At 38.1% G+C, this 19206-nt stretch overlaps 1 protein-coding gene across 1 annotated transcript; it reads left to right on the top strand.

Annotated features, from left to right (window-relative positions):
• The first annotated feature begins 153 nt into the window (after positions 1 to 153).
• Positions 154 to 18287, top strand: mgst2 (microsomal glutathione S-transferase 2). The gene is made up of 5 exons (XM_088923986.1): positions 154 to 425; positions 5145 to 5244; positions 11665 to 11735; positions 16621 to 16702; positions 17733 to 18287. The coding sequence occupies exons 1-5, from the start codon at positions 368 to 370 to the stop codon at positions 17860 to 17862; spliced, it is 441 nt and encodes a 146-aa protein (XP_088780112.1). The 5' UTR covers positions 154 to 367; the 3' UTR covers positions 17863 to 18287.
• The last annotated feature ends 919 nt before the right edge of the window (positions 18288 to 19206 follow it).

Here is a 19206-nt window from a genome sequence, read left to right as displayed (position 1 = left end):
CAGTCTTGCGAGGACATGATTTCTGTCATGAATTGTACTGTTTTAAAATTTCCGCAAGAGGGCGACAGATTTATATCACCAAAGCGGTTCCAAAATGTCCCCGAAAAGAAAAAGGTTTTTCTTAAAAAGGAAGAGGAAAGGTTTATAGGTGACTAGATAAGTCATCGTAAGCTTTTCAGGGGTTCTTTTTGTTGCCATAATACCTCTACCACTGTTTTGGGGGGGGGTTCTCACTAATCATTTCAGGAATTAAAGCGTACATGAACCTGTTCTACAACTCGACGCGTGACAACCGAGCGTTGCGAAACCTTTCTTTCTAAGACCTTCCACCACGGTAGTTCATGTGGTTTTACAGGTTTAAAGAGCCATGGCTGCAGACCACGCACTCCTGGCTGCTGTTACTTTGCTTTCTGCCTTGCATCAGGGTAAGCGCTAGAATTTCTGCCCTCTACCAGGGTCCGCATTAAATAAGACGATTAATTACGTGTTATGAGCTTGTATTGGAACTAAACTAAAGCCAGTAACTTCTACCAGACACATTTACGCAAAACTGGTTGTTTACGGTATATAGTTTAAACTATAGTATAATGTTGAAATAATAATAATGATAGTAATAATAAGTCTAATAGAAATCTCTAGGATTTTTTGAAGATATCGACTCCGTGATTTATTTGCTCGCGAGGTTGCAACATAATGTTCTTTTGTCCACAAAGGTGTAAGGTACTAAAATATCAGTGGAGTCGTGACTGACGAACAGTTTGCTTCCATTAAAATGGATGACGTTAATGACTGGAAGAAAAAGAAGATTATTTGTTGCAGGCCACAGACATACTGTACTACTGTATAGCAGGCTCCGGCTGTCTATTCTGTTGGTGGACCAGTGGGTGTCACTCTTAACTGGACTAGAATTTCCAGACCAATGTCTCAGTGTGTTGGCTGGGGACAGTTTCTCTCTTCTCCACCTGATCTGCTGGGCAGTGGGGCTGCCGTCACAGAACGGCTGATTCGCGTCTCTCAGGTGGAACCTGAACTAAAGTTGTTGATAAATGGTCTCCTCTTTCTGTATGAGAAGCACTTTAGGATGAAAAACGTCGTTTAAATGCAAATAAATATTATTATATGTTTCTTTCTCATGTAACTCCAATGAAAAGGGCAGACCCTGCAAACACATTTATGGGGTAATATTTGTTCCCTAGGTTTAAGACGTTATTAATGAAGTTACCATCATGATGTGAGTCACTTCTAAAGGCTCATTTACATTAGACTCATTTTTCCGCATAGTTCTTGTTTACAAAAGACATTATAATGAGCTTCTGTTAGTTCTGCACTTGCTGTTAAGAGGAGAGTTTAGGAGGACCTAATAAAACTGCTTTGTTCAGCCTTTATCTGTCTTTCACTTGTTTTCTTGCCAAACTGAATAAACATTGTATGGTTTGAAAGTCGGAAAGTGTTTCACTCTCCGTCAAGTGTTTTTGACGCCTTTTTAATTGAGTGAATTAATCCTAATTAAAGGAAACTAATTGGAAGTTTCTTGTCTCGGAGAGCTTAGTAAGTACAACCGTTGTGCCTTTAGAAAGGTTGTCTGATGTTGGGGTGATTCATCATCACAGATTAATTAAAAATTGTAACATGAATGTGGTTCAAAATTTAGAAGTAGTAGTAGTTATTTTTAAAAAAATCCTGTAATTAAAAAAAAATTAAAGTCAAAACAACTCCTGAAAATTTGTGTTTTCAGTTTTTATAATCGGAAGTGCTTTTAATTTCTGCTGTGCTGGGAATCAGGATACAGCCTAATTTCAAGTCACTTTCAGTTTGAGAACTTCAGCTAACATTCCTTTAAGAACTACAGCAGTTTTCATTTAAGGGTATTGCTCCTTGATCTGAAAAGGAGAGACAGAAGCATGTTTTCGTTTTCTCAGAATGAGGAGTGCCATTGCTCTCTACTTAGTATAAATGGCAGACCTCAGCTTATTCCATGCAGATAGGCTTTATCCTTTTGGGAGCTCAGAAGCTGAAGTTGCAGTAGTAGAAGATCATTAATGACTGTCAAGTCACCAACAAGAGGTGGTGCTTATATTGATCTAGTGTTTCCATACAATAAAGACAGAGTGCAGGAACTGAGACCTTTCAGGATTGACTATCGCAACATGGTATGTTTGTAGGTATTTTTAAAATCTCTGCAAATAACCATCTATAGTTAAAAGTATACATTTTTATTCAAATGGACTATGGAGAAAACACAGTGAATCTAGATATGCTGGGTATATAATCCATAGAAGAAGGATAAAAATGTAATGCTAAAGCGATAAAACATTTTTCCACAGATAAATTTAAGTCTTGGAAAATATGGCCCAGGTGATTAAATTGGTCAGTCTAGAGAAGTATGAAAAATTACATCTCATTACAGAGAACGTGAAAGACAAATTATTCATAGAAATTTAAGGGATATAAAGAGCTGCGAACATTGTCAAAAGTAACATCAGGAAAGCTGATGGAAGAAGAGAATGAGGAAAATAATATTGAAAAAAACAGGAACAGAGAAAAGGATATTGAATTTGAGGTACAGTAAATATTCACTGAGCTTTTTTCCAAGTACTGTAATACTTTACTGATGTGTGTTAAGTCAGGTGTTTAGAGGATGAAAAGGGAATTTGTAAAATATTTTGAATGTTTTGTACAGGCATTCTCTGAAGTGGGCTATACCACATGCTACTTGCTGAGGAAGGACCCTGCTTGTTTTTTAATGATCTTGACGTTGCAGAGACATGGACTGGGAATTCTTAGGACTAACCACTAGATTTCCGATAGTACTTTAATAAATGAAGGAGCTGTGCTGTTACCTCAGATGATCTGGCACATTGGACAGACACTGCCCATTAGTAGGAAATGGGAAGTAGGAAATATTGTACCAATCTATGAAAGGAAAGCTGAAATCTAATAATGGTACTGTCGACCAGTCAGTCTTAAATCTTTTTAACATCAAGTTACAGTTAAAGTTAAACCAGGTAAATTAGATGGTACTGAAAGGCATCAAAAATGCAAGACATCCTGTTGGATACTAAATTATGTTTTTAGTGATGGTATATTACTGTATAAGAGAAAATTCAGATCCAGCTTAGACGCGGTAGGTTTCTTTTAATGAAACTGCAAAAAAACCCAAACAGTAGCATACAGTATGTAGAAAAAGATCACAATGTAATACATTTCGAGTTCCAGAAAGCATTTCATAAGGTAGAAAAATATTATGTTAATTTTGAATCTGAACGCCACCTGAGACTAAGGAGAGTTAGAGAAAGGAGAGCACTATATGGGTTGGGTTAAATCGTAGAGTGCTACACGGACTTGTTTTAGGCCATTGTGTGCCATTTTGTGTGTCTCACATTTAAAAAAAAATATTTTTTTATTTCAAAATCTTGGCATGTCCTGTAAAAACCATTTTTCACATCACTAGATTTTAATGTGTTTTTTCATTCATTACTCATAAAAGCTTTTACTGATTATTTTGTGCATCATACTGTATGAGCGAACATCATGGCAAGTGAGACTCTTCTACCAGATAGATCATCCTGTAAACTGTCTGAGTCCAGCAGAGAGCTCATGGAGCTTGTTAGCAATGATACAGTGCGTTTCTTTTGGTTATTAATGATTTGACATATGACACCTTAGGTTCAGGTGGACTCTAACAGCAAGACTTATTTCAGTGGAAACACCTACCTGTAAGGTTTGAAGGTGTGTACCACAGTCTCGGCGATCTCCATTTGGAATTTGAAATGCGCTGCTGCTAATTGTATACATGTCAAATAAAACTACAGTCAGAGCTCTGTATTATGCTGATGTGTGCTAGCCTGGTTGCTTAAAGCCATGTTCAACAAATGGTGGTCTACTGCAGCATGACAACATGCCATTTCAGAAACTGTCAATTGCCAGTGTGAATTTAAGTACATGAATCATTATCCACTCAACATCCCAGACTTAGACCCAAATGACAGTTATTTGCAGTATCATCAGAAGTCAGCACTGCGTGGCTCCAGGACGATGATTCCTTGAAGTTGTCCACCTGGGGGGGGGGGTTCTACTATCAGGGAATTGCTACCTTGAAGGACTAATGTTATGTTGAGATAAACAGCGCTTAACGCTGAGAAACAAAGATGTGAAATGAATGTTTCTATAAACAGGAGTTGCAAAACATTTTGAATTCCCCTCGTGCTTTTACCTCAGGATGCAATTAGAAATGGCTAAAAGTGGAATCTCTTAGGATACGTGTATCCTAAGTATTGGAGTTAAGTAATTAAATTGAATTACAATGCTAAAATTACTCAGAAAACAATTTTATGATTTAAAAGTAAAGCTAAATATTAAAATCCCCACTGGGATCTCTAGGTGTTATTTTGTAATTAATAGATCTATACAGTCTCTCTTCTAATTAACCAAGTATCTACCCAATTCCAAGGAATATATACATTTAAAGCAATATTTTAGAGAAACAAGATGATGTTTAGCTTCTAAGAAAAGAGCATCAGCTGGATTTCTGATTGTCAGTTTGGACATTATTTCAATGTTTGCTGATCATTGTCTTCAAATGTCTGTGTTTTTCCATCATAAGTTACTGTAAACCACAAATGCGAAAACAAAGATAATGTTCATGATCACCACATCATCTATCATTTCATTCAATGGGCAGCCAACCTCCGACCTCAGGAGTGATCGGTTTCTGGCTTTTTAACTCATCAATGAGATCAGTTTAAATGATTAAATTAGATGGAGTTCATTTCATTTAACTATCAAAACAGCACACTTTGCCGAATCTGAAACATGATGTGGGGTGCCTGGCACTCAGATGTGGTCACAACGAAGTTTCCTTGCCTGCATGTTAGTGGGAAGACAGAGCAGCACAGAAAGAAAACCTGCATGACAACAGGAAAAACATGGAAACTTCTCACAGAAAAGCTTCCCAACTTTTCCCAGCTGGATTCAAACCCGTGACTTTCTAAGATGTAGCCATCACACCCTTTTGCCACCCCAGTGACACAAAACTTGACTGGAATTTCCACATTGAAAGGCTGGAACTGACAACCAGTTACACTTAACTATTTTACACAATGCTGCCCAGGTTTTGACATTTATTAACTCATTGACTCATTCAGGTTACCTGGCCAGGAGAGTGGGAAAGTCTAGAATGAAGCACAATATCATGCCGCCAGCCATCACTGGACACCCCGAGTTTGAGAGAGTCTTTCGGGCACAGTAAGTCTGAACATTGCACCACGCTGCAAAAATCAAATAGTTGTTTTTTTTTCTCTAGCTGCAGCACAATAAGTTTTCCACAGTATCGGAGAAAGCGGTGTGCACTCTTCATAAGTTGTTTTTCTAGAAATAATAGTAAAAAAAATAGTTTTATATTGCGCCTTTAAAAGTGGCTTCTCAAAGCGCTTTACAGTTCAGCAACAAAACAAAAGAGAAAAACATGAAAAATACACAATGAATATCCAAATGAGAGGAGGTAGAAGAAGGGGGTATGGGATACAGTTGGAGCAAAGGGGCACAGAGACCCAGTTAAGAAAAAGCTCTTCTAAAGAAGGTTTTGAGTCTGGATTTGAAGGAGTTTAGGGAAGGTGACTCTGTGATCTCCTTGGGGATAGAGTTCCAGAGCTCTGGGGAAGAGCAGGAGAAGGCCCTGTCACCCACAGAGTGTAGACGGGCTTGGGGGACAGATAGGAGACCAGAATTTGAGGAACGAAGGCTGCGAGGTGGGACGTAGGACACTCAGACATGCACTGAGGTTGCTAAGCCATGCAGAGCCTTATAGGTGAGCATGAGAATTTTAAAGTCGACATGAAACCTGATAGGAAACCAGTTTACGGACTCCAGGATAGGAGTAATGTGATCACTTGCACTAGACCTGGTCAGGAAAATAAGAAACAAGAAATAAGAAAAACAACATCACTAAATTTAATCAGAAAATCAATTGTATTGCATCTTTTACAACTGTCGAACTAGCTTCATAGTAGAAGTTCACTATTGTACTTTTTTGCATAGGTGCAATAATTTAGGTTTAGTTTCTAAACATACGAAATGTCTGAATATTATATGTAAATTACAGGGTTGTACACTTGGATTTTTCCAAAAACTTGATACAAGAATATGAATGTACTGTAAGTATTAACACTACCTACATACTGTACAATCGCTCTCTCATCCTAGTGTTAATCCTGCATCAGCACGGTCCTCTTGTCGGCACGCCCGTCTCCATTTGGTGGTTTGAACCAAATCTTTGAGCTGATGTTGCCATTAAATGCGACCGAGAATACTCCAACCGGCGCATCGCTCCGCCTGCCATTGGGGGGGAGGAGAACAAAGTAATGTAGCCAATTCATAGAGGGGGATTATTAGGAGGCATGGGAAATTTGGCCAGGACACCAGGGTTATACCCCTACTCTTTTCAATAAACATCCTGGTATTTGTAATGACCACAGAGAGTCAGGACCTCGGTCTCATCCGAAAGACAGCACTCGTTTTGCAGTATAGTGTACTATACTGGGGCATTAAGACCCACATGGACCGCAGGGTGAGTGCCCCCTGCTGGCCTTACTAATACCTCTTCCAGCAGCAACCTTAGTTTTTCCCAGGAGGTCTCCCATCCAGGTACTGACCAGGCTCACACTTGCTTAGCTTCAGTGGGTCACCAATTGTAAGTTACAGGGTGACATGGCTGCTGGTTATGCTACCTACATATAATGAAAAGTAAATTTTGAATCAAACCAGCGTCTGTTAAATAATACAATACATGATCTAAGCTGTGCCATTGGACAATGATATGTAAGTTGTCAGACCTTCATTAGGGATGAAAAAAAAAACAGCTGTAGAGAACGCCAGAAACTATACCAAGAAATAAAACTTATAAGATTAAGAAATGAATCCTCTTGCGTCATTAAAAAAATGAAAACTCAAATACTAGTCGAAACCTGTGTTGAGGAGGTATGTATTATTATCCACTGATCAAAAAGATTTGGCATTTGTCGAATAGCGTGAGTGAAATACAGGGCTCACTCTTCAAACCAATGATCTCCTGCTGGCGTGATTATTTATATAGTCCATCATGGTCCGTATCAGAGTGAAGATGAGGAATGTTTTTCTGTACAGCAAAGAGTAGCATGACCACAGTGAAAATCCCAGTTCCTTAACCTCAGTATAGGCCTCCCATCAAACAGATCTAAACAACCTTCTCTGCATGGAAAAAGCCCTTACTGTATATGCATCATACATGTACAACCATTGTTACTTTTTGTCTTTAAAATAACAAATGTATTCATAATATTAAAAGGGTGGATGTTACAAAAAAACACATATTTTAGGGTTGTATAGAATTTTGTTTTTCATTGTCCAGCAGTGATCACAAGGGTCCCTACAATAGTAACCTACAATAGTAAGCACGTTTAGCGATAATGGGTTTCTCTTAAGAACAACTACCTAATTACTCAGTACCTGCCAGCCTGGCAGGAGTGCAGTAAATTCCTTATCCGGTTTGCTGAGGCTGAACCGGTGTGTGCTTGTCACAGTTATTTATTACAGACTGACCAAAGCCACACAAGACCACATTTTCACTACTGCTTTATCAGTGTTCCTCTACTCCTCCTACACTAGTCTGGGTCTTAGCTGGATTTATCAACAGAGCCTTATTCTTGAATGCAAATTTCAGCTTCACACCTCATTGATATGTTTATAAGTGATAGATGGAAAGAATTGTAATGTCATATTTACTTTGCAAAAGAAGGAAAAATATTTGCACACGGGAATCGATTGACATATGGTACGATGCTAAAACGGAAATGCAGCTTAGCAACTGGGTGAATGGGAATTAATTGAATATTGCATCGCATTCACACAAGTGGTTTTACGTTGAACACAGAAAGTCAACAAGGGTCTTTTAACCAATTTGAAAGTACAACGGAACTGTTTCTAGGCTTTGTTTTTCTATTTGTATTTTAATAGCCTAATGTAGTGTTAGAAATTTAATACAATGCTCCTTGTTTAATTCCGACTCTAGTGGAATTTCCTCTGAATCCCCAGCCTGATTAGAATAGGAACAGTGCTAATCATCTTGGATTAAGGGATCTGAATACCTGTTTATTGATATCATGGTCATGCATTCACCATATAATTTCAGTATTAATGGAGGAGTCCTATTCAGTATATTCATTATTCCTTACATTGGTTTTCTGGTTGAAAATCAATGCTGTTTTTTTTTTAAAGAAATCCTCATAACTGGTGTGGCTGAAAAAAGACAAATATTAAATATAGAATTTGCAATTGTGCAGTAAGATAGATGTTTGTATTCACTTACGTTCATAAAATACTTTATAAGATGTACTTTAATTACACAAACACATTTTTCAAAACTTTATGTGCCAATCACAGATTTAAAATCAAAACTTGAGGATATTTTCAAGTGGAAGGGCCCTGTGGCCAAGAATCATCATCACCATGAGACAAGTTTATAACTTAATTAATAATTAAATACTTACATATAGCATTTCTCATTCCAGAGGATACTACTTTAGGTATTGGAGAGGACCTACTGATAGTGGAGAAAAAAAATGGAAATAGCAATATAGAGTCACTTAACAGGACACTGGGCCACCGCATGCAGCCAATACAGGCTGTATACCTCTACCAGTGTCTGGAATGATGCCGTACCATAGTTTTACAATAAAGTCAAGCATCTCACACAGGGGTGATGGAGATGGACAACTCAGTCTCAGACATCATTTCAGAATATCCCCTAAGTTCTCGATTGGGTTCAGATCTGTTTACTGAGAAGGCCAAGTCATATGGATATCATCCTGAACAGCATCAAGGTCACCAGGCCACTGGGCGACTGTGTGTTCCCTGTAGATGGGGGTATTATCACCCTGGAAGACATTCCCCCCAGCAAGAAGGAAGTGCAGCAAAGTGGATTGAAGATGATCACTCAGTACTGTTAGTTAATGATTAGCGTTGACCTTATGGATAAAAAATATATATTTGAAAGTGAATAATATTCTAAACAGAAGGATGGTCGGAATCTAAGTATTAAACTGGGAGTTTGGCTGGGATCAATGGTATAAGTCTTGATTATGATATAATTTCAAGTGTCCCGTCTATTTTCTTCATAAAGTCTATCTGGATGTTTGTAAAATTTGGATTGACCTTATCCAGAAAGATATGAACAGGTTATTAGTGTCTCAGGGCCTTTAGAGACATTACTACGGCAGCCAAGACCTCTGTTTTCTCTACAGGGGAAAGTAGAATCTCAAAAATAAACCATAACAAATAATTCTGAGGTATTCAAATACAACATCCAGAAGACTACTCAAGTATTTTCAAAGTCAAGAAGATTATTTCTCAAAAAGGACCGCAATACAATTCAGAATCTGAACAAATAACATGTATTTATTGTTACACTGAAAAGGCCAAGAGTTTGAAATGAAAGAAATCAGTGATGGATCAGAAAATGGAAAAATCTTTGAATGTTTCTAAAAACATGATTGTATTTTCATTGGCACCAGTAGTAGAAAACAACCCGCAAACAAATGTAGATGAGCAGAAAAATATATGAAAACGGACAACTTACTGTAGCACCCAAGAGTTGAGATTGAAAATAAACGCCTCATTTTTAGGAGTGCGAGTGTGAAACATTATAGTGGAGAATAAACAAAGCAGGCTGAAAATAGAAATGAAATGAGACCACCATTAACCCCAAGTGGCCCCAATAAAGTGTTAACCACCAGAGGATAGGCAACTGATCTGCATAATAAGAGAAAAAAGCAGACAATAGAGGCAGAGCACAGCTAATCGAAAGATGGAGCGCCGTCTAGTTCAGACTCGGGATATAGGAAGAGATTGGCTGCAAATTAGTCTAGCAAGGCCCATCTACTGTATATGTAGATGACAGATCATTTATTACAGTGATTAAAATGTGGAACGAGGTATTTAAAACACTCCAGTCAGGCTTTGTGAGGATTCAAAGTGGTTGATTAAGTCTGTGTACATTAAATCTTTTTTTTTTTCACTGAGATAGACCTCAAGGAGATAACATCATTAGTGGCCCTGAGAATGAGAGAAGCTACCCCATAAAGCCAGAATAAAGCTCCTCCTCACACTAAACTATATACTTATGGCATGTCATCCTTGAGAATGAATGATTGGGCTTCATTTATCACAGTCAGGAGCATATGCGTGGTAGATGAAGATGGCAGCACATATACATGAATTAAGGTGGTATGATTCATTACACGAAGAAATAAAACAATGCTCTTTATAACTTGTGCCCTTAATTACGGAAATTAGTAGTCAGCACAGATGTTAAAGTGCAGCCCCCATTTGCTTAATTTTTAATTGTTGGATTAGATATAAACGTCTCTTTGTTATGCAAGCTGGGTCCAATTCTACGATGCGAATGTGGTTATTTGATCCTCATCACTGTAAAGTGAACATGAAAATGCCAGATAACGGGACTCCATTAAGCTAAAAACCAAACTATAAAGTATGATTCTACATCTTTTTACCCTTTCAGATTCAGTTTCAGCTTTATTTTCTGTATTTTGTGAAAGAAGTAATCTGTTCTTGTTTGTAAAAACTTTTGAGAAGAGAGGCAAATTGGAATCGAGCATTTACTGTACAGTAGTTACGGAAAGAGCATAGATGCATGCTCCAACTCATTAATCAGTTAGATGTTTTTTTATTAAATTGAATTTTAAGAGGAGCTAGGACATATTCCCACTTTTACTTTTTTCCTATAAATGTAGGATTTACAGTTACCGTTGTTATAGTTTTCTTTACATGTCTTGACTTGCCGCTGCTACCCATGGGAGAGACTGAGAAAGTGTGGCCCAACTCCTCCATTCTGCTCACCTTTCAACCACGTGTCATTTGACACATAGGCCCCATACCTGAGGATTAGCTCTGTTTAGGGGAGAAGTGCATCCCTCCATTGTTGTCCACTCAATGAAAGAGGAGCAGTAGAGTCATCATGTGGCCACTGGTCATTTGTGACAGTCATTGTACTGTACAAGAATTTGTACATAGGCTGTACCATATTGCAGCTATTTAACAAAGTGCTTGAAGAGTAGGAGAAAAAAAAACATTTCTAGACAACTCTCAATATTTAATTAACAAATACCATAGTAGAAACCCTTTTTTGTGATTCTAAAGATGCCCACATACTGTACCTGTACTTAGCAGCACTAGTGTATCTGTACTTCTAAGAAAATAAACATAAAAATGTCAATAATGATACAGTAAAAAGAGTTAAGTAGTACTATTGAAATATATATTTTACATAACAACATGAATATAAGGCAAAAGTACTTAATCAAACTGATCTTCTTTCCTGTTGTGCATTTAAATTAAATTAGAGGAAATAAGACAAGATAATCTAGAATAAATATTTTCATTCAACATATGTCTATATGTCTGTGTTAGTCATAAAAAATAAGCTAAAGCCACATCAGATCCACAGTTTCTTTTTGTTTAAGATGTGTGTTAAGGGAATATTGGTCCTGAACCTGTAGAAAGAGACATACAGTTTGACTTTTAAATATAATGGAATGGCAATTGCCAGACGTTTCCTGCAATGTATAAATTGTCAATGTATATGTCTAACATACTGTTTCATGTGTTCCTCAGTCAGAACTGTGTGGAGTTTTATCCAATATTTTTAGTGATGCTCTGGATGTCCAGCCACTTTTTTAATGAAGGTATGGAAAAACGAATTTGATATTTTTTTAGTAGAACACTTACAGTAACAAGCAAGTTAATTTTATAATTTTGCATATATGATCAATATGTATATTTCCTCATGAATTGAATATGTGATTTTCATTGAAAAGTAAGTATTTTTTAAAATTTAAGTTTAATTTTAAATTTTAAGCCTACATATCCATGACTCAGGTCTCCAACTATTTGTATCTTTTCCAGGAATCACAATGTTGAACTCACAGTTACTCACAGTAACACATTCTTTACATGAAGACAATGGGCAGTCTTTGGAACACTTGTTCATCTATCTCTGATCTTGTTACTTTGAGACAGTCACAATGGGCACAAATACCAAAAAATGTCCAAACATTTTACTAATAATGAACTGGATCATTCTTGGGGGGGGTGGGGTGATTTGGGAGGTAAGATAAACAGAACAGGTCTATGTACTCTGACCACTGAAGTGGACACTTTTGAGTTTTAAGTAGGCAACTGTTGCTTTATAATTTTGGAATAATTATTTTCTATACAGTATATGGTGTCATCCAGACTGAAAAAAAAACCTCTTGCTTGTTTAATGATGCGCTATTTGGAACAGAGAAAAATATTACTTTGTTACCTCACTATACGTACAGTATTTGTTTCAAATGAAAGCTGCTGTACAATATGAACCTGATTTATAACTTTAACCTCCACTATTTTAGTCAGTTATTGATATAACTTGTAGTCTTGTAGCAATTTATTCAATATAAATTGAGTAGTGCAGTACAATATACTTTTATGATATATATTAGTGTAATATTTCTTGAAGAAGGACTGAGTAAGAAAATAAGAAAGTTCCAGCATTTTGTATAATTCCATAATTAAACACATAATAATTCCATGTTAACTGAGTGATATCTAAATAAAATTGTCAAGAAGACTTCCTTTATTTTTCAGTCTTTACTAGTATTTGGGGATGGAATCTATAAAGAAATTTAACTTTACCTATTCTTTGTCTGGATTAAACTCTAAAAAAACAATCACACTGCACTGACAAAATCAGAAGTGTTCTTGTCAAGAACTCTCTTGACAAAGAAGGCTTGTAATACTTGTATGATGGTAATATTCATCCTATGAAAATTTACTATTTAGATAATCAAGTGATTCAGAATCTCCACAGGAATTGTGCTGGCAACGTGGCAACACTATAATTATTCAAAATTTCTAACACAAATCAAACTTTTGTAGATAACTCTACCTTGGATATTTCTTAAGATAGATAGATACTTTATTGATCCCGTGAGGGAAATTGCAGTGCAACAGCAGCTTAACACACACAACACAGCCACAGTGTAACGAATTATATAATAATAGTACAATACATACAATACAATACAAGAGTTACTCACAGTCCGGATGCACAAGAACAAACTAGAACAGAACAGTACACAGAAAATCGTATCACACTCATATCACACATATGAATATAAATATAGATGTAACTATAGATATAAATATAAATGTATTGCACAGGTCCCTGGCATATATTGCACAAAAAGTGGTTGTAAACGGGAAAAAGAAAAAGAAAAAGAAAGAGAACAGATGTAGCAGTAGATGTGTAGATGCGTTTAGTCCAGAAACAGGTCACTGTCGATGTTGCCTCTGCCAAGACGCAAGGTGGATGCATTGTACAGTCTTATGGCAGACGGCAAGAATGACCTCCTGTAGCACTCCCTGTCGCACCGTGGATGAATCAGTCTATTGCTGAACGTGCTCTTCATTCCTGCAAGCCTGTCATAGAGGGGATGGGAGAAGTTGTCCATGATGGCCTCTAGTTTGGACATCATTCTCCTCTCAGCCACTACCTCCAAGGAGTCCAGGTCAAACCCAATGACAGAGCTTGCTCTCCTGATGAGCTTGTTCAGCCTTTTGGAATCTACTGCTCTAATCCCAGAGCCCCAGCACACCACTGCGTAGAAAATGGCACTCGCTACCACCGACTGATAGAACATGTGTAGCATCTTACTACACAGATTGAAGGACCTGAGCCTCCTCAAGAAGTAGAGTCGGCTCTGTCCCTTCTTATAGATGGCCTCGATGTTCTTAGACCATTCCAGTCTATCGTCGATGTGCACTCCCAGGTACTTGTACGAGTCCACCATCTCCACGCCACTCCCATGGATGTAGACAGAAGTAGGTTTGACCTTTTTCCTCCTGAAATCTACCACCAGTTCCTTTGTCTTTGTAACATTCAGTTCCAAGTGGTTCACCCCACACCACTCCACAAAGCTGCTGACCAGTCCTCTGTACTCCTCCTCCTGTTCACCCTTGATACATCCCACAATTGCAGAGTCATCTGAGAACTTCTGCAGGTGGCATGACTTTGAGTTGTACTTAAAGTCCGAAATATAGAGGGTGAAGAGGAATGGAGAAAGAACTGTCCCTTGAGGTGCCCCTGTGTTACTCACTACCTGTTCAGACACACAGTTCTGAAGTCTCACAGACTGTGGTCTGCCTGTCAGGTAGTCAGTGATCCACGAGGTCGTGGAGGCATTGACTTGCATCTCCTCCAGCTTCCTCCTTAGAAGTAAGGGCTGGATGGTATTGAAGGCACTGGAGAAGTCGAAAAACATGATCCTTACAGTGTTGCCAGCCCTGTCCAGGTGTGAGTAGGCCCTTTGGAGCATGTAGATGATCGCATCCTCCACACCAACACTGGGCTGGTAGGCAAACTGTAGGGTGTCCAGTGATGAGCTGACCAGGGGTCTCAGGTGGGATAAGACCAGCCTCTCCAGTGTCTTCATGATGTGAGAAGTCAGTGCAACTGGTCTGTAGTCGTTGAGGACAGAGGGGCGCCCTTTCTTTGGTACCGGACCAGGCATGATGTCTTCCAGAGCACCGGGACTCTTTCCAAGCGCAGGCTCAGGTTGAACAGTCGCTGGAGCACTCCAAGTTAACAAACCAAGTTAAAAGTTAAAAGTAAAGAATATTTTATCCCCTTTCTTATGAGAAGGTTTAAATATGTATACAATTCTAATTAAACTAACACCAAGTTAAATTAAACGAACAAAAGAAGGAGAAATTCAGAAAGGTGGACACAAAAATGTGACATAAGTATTACAGAAGTACTACAATGTAATTTAAAACTCAAAGTTTCAAAACTTGAACTAAAAAAATCAACTTAATTCATTCACATTTAGAGACAATCCTTAATTTAACTATTGTTAACATGTCTTTGGTTGTCGGGGGAGTTTATTTAATTGTTGTACCTGATAGTGGGTTACTGGGACTTAATATTACCAGCCAATGTTAGAAAGTAGCTCTTGTCAGATTCCTGCTAGACAGAAGAAAAGGTCAAGTTCTCACCAAAGCAGATCAGCTCTTAGCTGATTTCTCACAGACTCATGAAATAGACCAAGAAACACTCTACATGTGTGTGCTGGAGATCATTACAGTATCACTACTGCATACTGTATCACTGCATTTTAGTCTGCAGTGATTTGTAAAGATCACTTCTGTTTGACAAGAGCATGCGTTTATTCTGTGAATGCATCACTCAGTATACTTCAGCATAAAGGCAAATGCTGTTGCCAGCGTGGGATTGAAAAGGATTAAAATAAACAAGACCTACTATTTAAGTACCAAGGCTTGGATGCGGATCATTAACACACTAACACTAATGTTTTGAAACCCCAGTCACCTTCCAACCAACTGTGAAGCTTTAAGTCTGATCTGAAACTAACGTTAAACAGGATGGTATTGAGCCAAAGCCACCCACCCAGGAAACACCAGCACTATCCTTGTCATATTATGGAGCTACATCTTGGGATTGTACAGTGTTTGCTGTACAATTAACAGTATTTTAAAACCAGTAATGTAACACACCAGCAGCATCCAGCCCTGTCCCAGAGCCAGATCTATGACAATGTAGCAGGGACCAAATAATGAAGAATTATATCACAAACCTCCCAGTCAACAGGAGAACAGAAGCATACACAGCTCCAGTAACACTCACTCTAATGTTGCGTAGTGTCCACTAACATCTGATATTTGTCTGTTCATTGCCAGAGATTTGTTTGAAAAGTTATTCCTTATTTAAAGGAGCAGCTGGCATTTTGCTTTGGCCAGAAAGACTCCACCGCAACCATAGCTCTTAGGAAGCTTGGGGAACTATAACATAAAAGTGTTCTCAGCTAAACTGTGAGAGGAGATGAACTGCCTTGTCAATGTTAACCATTTAAGGATGGATTTAGGGTTATGAGACCAGATAGTTAGAAATACTGTGCTTAATGGCTTTCAAAATCAGAAGTTAGCTTGTAAAGTCATGACCTACAGTACAATACACAGAAACAGGCAAAAGTGGGGTTGTGCAATTTTCAATACTGCTAAAGTATTAACAAGAGTAGTGTTACAGGGTTTGGTTGTTGGGGAGTGTTTATTTAATAGTGGTACTGGACTTCCTAATAACCAGTCAATAGCAGGCATTATCTCTGGCCAAATACCTATTGGAAAGAATGTTCTCACCAAGTAACGGGTTGATCACATGCACTCTTCTGAAACAGAGAAAGCAGTGTACTTTTGTACAGCAGCTAAAGCATCACTATTGCAATATTGTTGATCTGCTCTTTTCTGAAAGTAATTTTAATGCAAAAGTTCGCAAAAGTTTGTGAATGCATTATCCACACCTCACTCATTAAAAGTAACTGTAAAAGCAAGCTCATGTCAATATACTTTGATAAGAAAGTGAACATATTCTAAGAAGATAAATTCAGGAAAAGTAGTCAGCCAACAATTTAATTAGTAGCTGTAGGTATTTTTTAATGCATTTAAAGAAACAAGGTTAACTGTGGATGCATTGCATTCTGTCTGACCATACTGTATCTAAATCTTGTTCCTTTTCAGTACTAGCGGCAGTCCTTGGCCTATTTTACCTCTGTGCTCGACAAATGTATTTTAATGGATATTCTACCTCTGTTAAAAACAGGTAAGAGTGAATGTAAATGTGATATTTCCTAAGAATATGAAGTTTCTCCTGTGTCTGGCTTTATGTGAATTAGTGTATGATCAAGAATTGTTATTGTCCAGTTCACAAGTGAAAACCTAAAAGAAATAGCTATTTTCACCCATTTTCACATATAAATACAACAGATAGGAAAAGCCAGTTGACCCTGAAAGTGTTCCTTCCTTCTCCACTATGATGCACTGATGACTGGAACAGAAAATACCTTCTAGTATCTTCTGACCCCACAAATGAAGCCAACTACCTCTTCTTGCACTAACATCTACTTAAAACTTAAAGTTTTAAACTTGAACAGGATCTTTATTAAGCACCAGTTTTGAACTAGGTGATTGGGTAAAAACTATTTTAAAAAGTACTACTATCTTTGTTTTCAAGAAATATAAATACCTTGTTAGTTCTAGATGGCTCGTTTGTGCACTTTCTGCACATTCTAGATGTAGAGCATATAAAATTGAACATGACAGCAATTCAAATTTTTACTAAATATTTAATTACGGCTGAAAATCTGTTAAAAGGAAGATGATAGAATCTCTAACTTCATAGTGCAGTATTAAGAAATAGTTGGGAGTACAGGTTTCACTAGACCACTGATCTCTTGGTTCATTAAAACTGATGTGACTGTGATGAGTGATGCGATTCCATCACTACGATTTTAATTTTGATCTTGATTTGAGACTGTAAGCACTGATGTGAAATATTCAGTGGCACATGCCGTATAGTCATAAAAGTAAGTGAAAAACCCATTTTATCTGCTGTTAGGAGTGGTGGTGGACCAGTAGGTGGCACACTTGCTTCTAGACTAGAAAATAAAAATAATACCCCAGTATAGTATTCTGATTACCTGGTTGGGTAACAAGAACACATGGCACTCTTCAAAGGAGTCAAAGAAAATTCTCCAGAATTTACATAGCAATTCTTAAATCACGTAGCACAATGCAGTGGATGTAACCAGCTTGGTGTCAGTTAATCTGATGCATTATTTTCTTTTTTTCAGGTTGCCTGGGTTTTACTTGAGTCTGGCCCTGATCTTTGCACTCGCTGTAACAGGTGGAGCAGGCATTCTGAACGGGATCCTTGATGAGTACTTTGACATCAATTTGAGAAAGAAAATGTTCAAATCGTAGAAAAGTAGCTAGTCCTGACTTTGTAAAGCATGTCCTTTTCCCCTGATATCTTATATACTGACAGTATATTCCTTTAAAGCAAACTTGGTTCTGTAACATTACTGACTATAAATTCTAGTGTGGACATTTAAGACCAACCTATAATATGACTATGTTTTCTGAACATTTGAAGGACATTTAATAATCAATATTCTGTATTCTATATACACTTTTCTTTTTTTTCCTATTTTGTTTTCTTTTTATGTTTTAAATTCTCTGGAGATGATACAATTCATTTACTGTTCAATATCATTTTATTAGCTTTCTGCTATGAAGAATTTGTCCAATTCATTACTTCTGACTAATACAATCGAATTTATGCCTTATGCATTTTGCCTTGTCTTTGCCTCCATTCTGTTCTCATGGCTCATGACTTCTTCTTTTCCTAATGAACCCACTCGGCCTGCCAGGCAACCTGAGGAGCTTAGTGGCTACTCTTTTCTTTCAGAGAACCAATGTTACAGGAGTGACCTAGTGAACCATTTCATTTAGAAGAGATGGGTTTACCAAGAGGTAAGAAGTCCGTACAGGGAATGAAAATACTTCAGAGTGATCCATCAGTGCAGGACACTTTTTCCTAGTGTATGAAAACTGTGTACCTGAAATGAGCAGGTATCTGCACAAGGGAGTTCAGGTCCCCTGAAAGTGAAGACACACAGAAGGTGCCAGAGCCACAGAAGCAAGGTGGAGCCAGGCATTTCTAGACTACTTGGATGTAGGGGCCTGTGCAGAGGCATGAAGCTTCCTGAGCTGTTGAGAAATCTCCTTTGTCATTTGGAAATGGTGAAGAACGTCCTCCGTAGTCAGGCTGAAAGTGAAACCTAAGGAATCGAGATATGAAGATACATCACCTTCTTAGTTTTTGTTATATGTGCGCTAATGTGAGCCAAAGCTGGGAGCAGGACACTGTACTCATACCAGTTGCAAGTGCAAGGGCCTTTGTTAGTTTCAAATAGTGTCCAAACTTGGTGCAGTAGTCATCCACTTTCTGAATCAGTGTCCCCCAGGCCTACATGAAATAGGATTATGGAATTTAATGCTTTTGCACACTGTCCTCCAGCAATGAAGGTCTTCTTTAGGAATAACTGTTAGAACAAGCAGGGTCCTCAGACAGGCTGACCAGAGAGCGAGGGGTCAAGGAACCTCTGACTGCAGGGTGCATGAGATGAAATCCAGGACATTTCAGAGCTTCAGCCCCTTGGACAGCAATGAAGACCTCAGACCCCTTCATCGAGCATGGAGCATCATGGGGATGGCCAATGAAGAGTGCAGTCCCACCAGAAACCTGTGGCACTTAGGCACAGG

Source organism: Atractosteus spatula, chromosome 1 (assembly GCF_055471065.1).
Source record: "Atractosteus spatula isolate fAtrSpa1 chromosome 1, fAtrSpa1.hap1, whole genome shotgun sequence".
Taxonomy (NCBI): domain Eukaryota; kingdom Metazoa; phylum Chordata; class Actinopteri; order Semionotiformes; family Lepisosteidae; genus Atractosteus; species Atractosteus spatula.
This window is presented reverse-complemented; position numbering and strand designations above follow the sequence as displayed.

Coding starts and splice junctions, on each gene's coding strand:
- mgst2 (XM_088923986.1), top strand. CDS start 368: ATGGCTGCAGACCACGCACTCCTGGCTGCTGTTACTTTGCTTTCTGCC. Junction 426..5,144: donor GCTTTCTGCCTTGCATCAGG/GTAAGCGCTAGA, acceptor TGACTCATTCAG/GTTACCTGGCCAGGAGAGTG. Junction 11,736..16,620: donor CAGCCACTTTTTTAATGAAG/GTATGGAAAAAC, acceptor GTTCCTTTTCAG/TACTAGCGGCAGTCCTTGGC.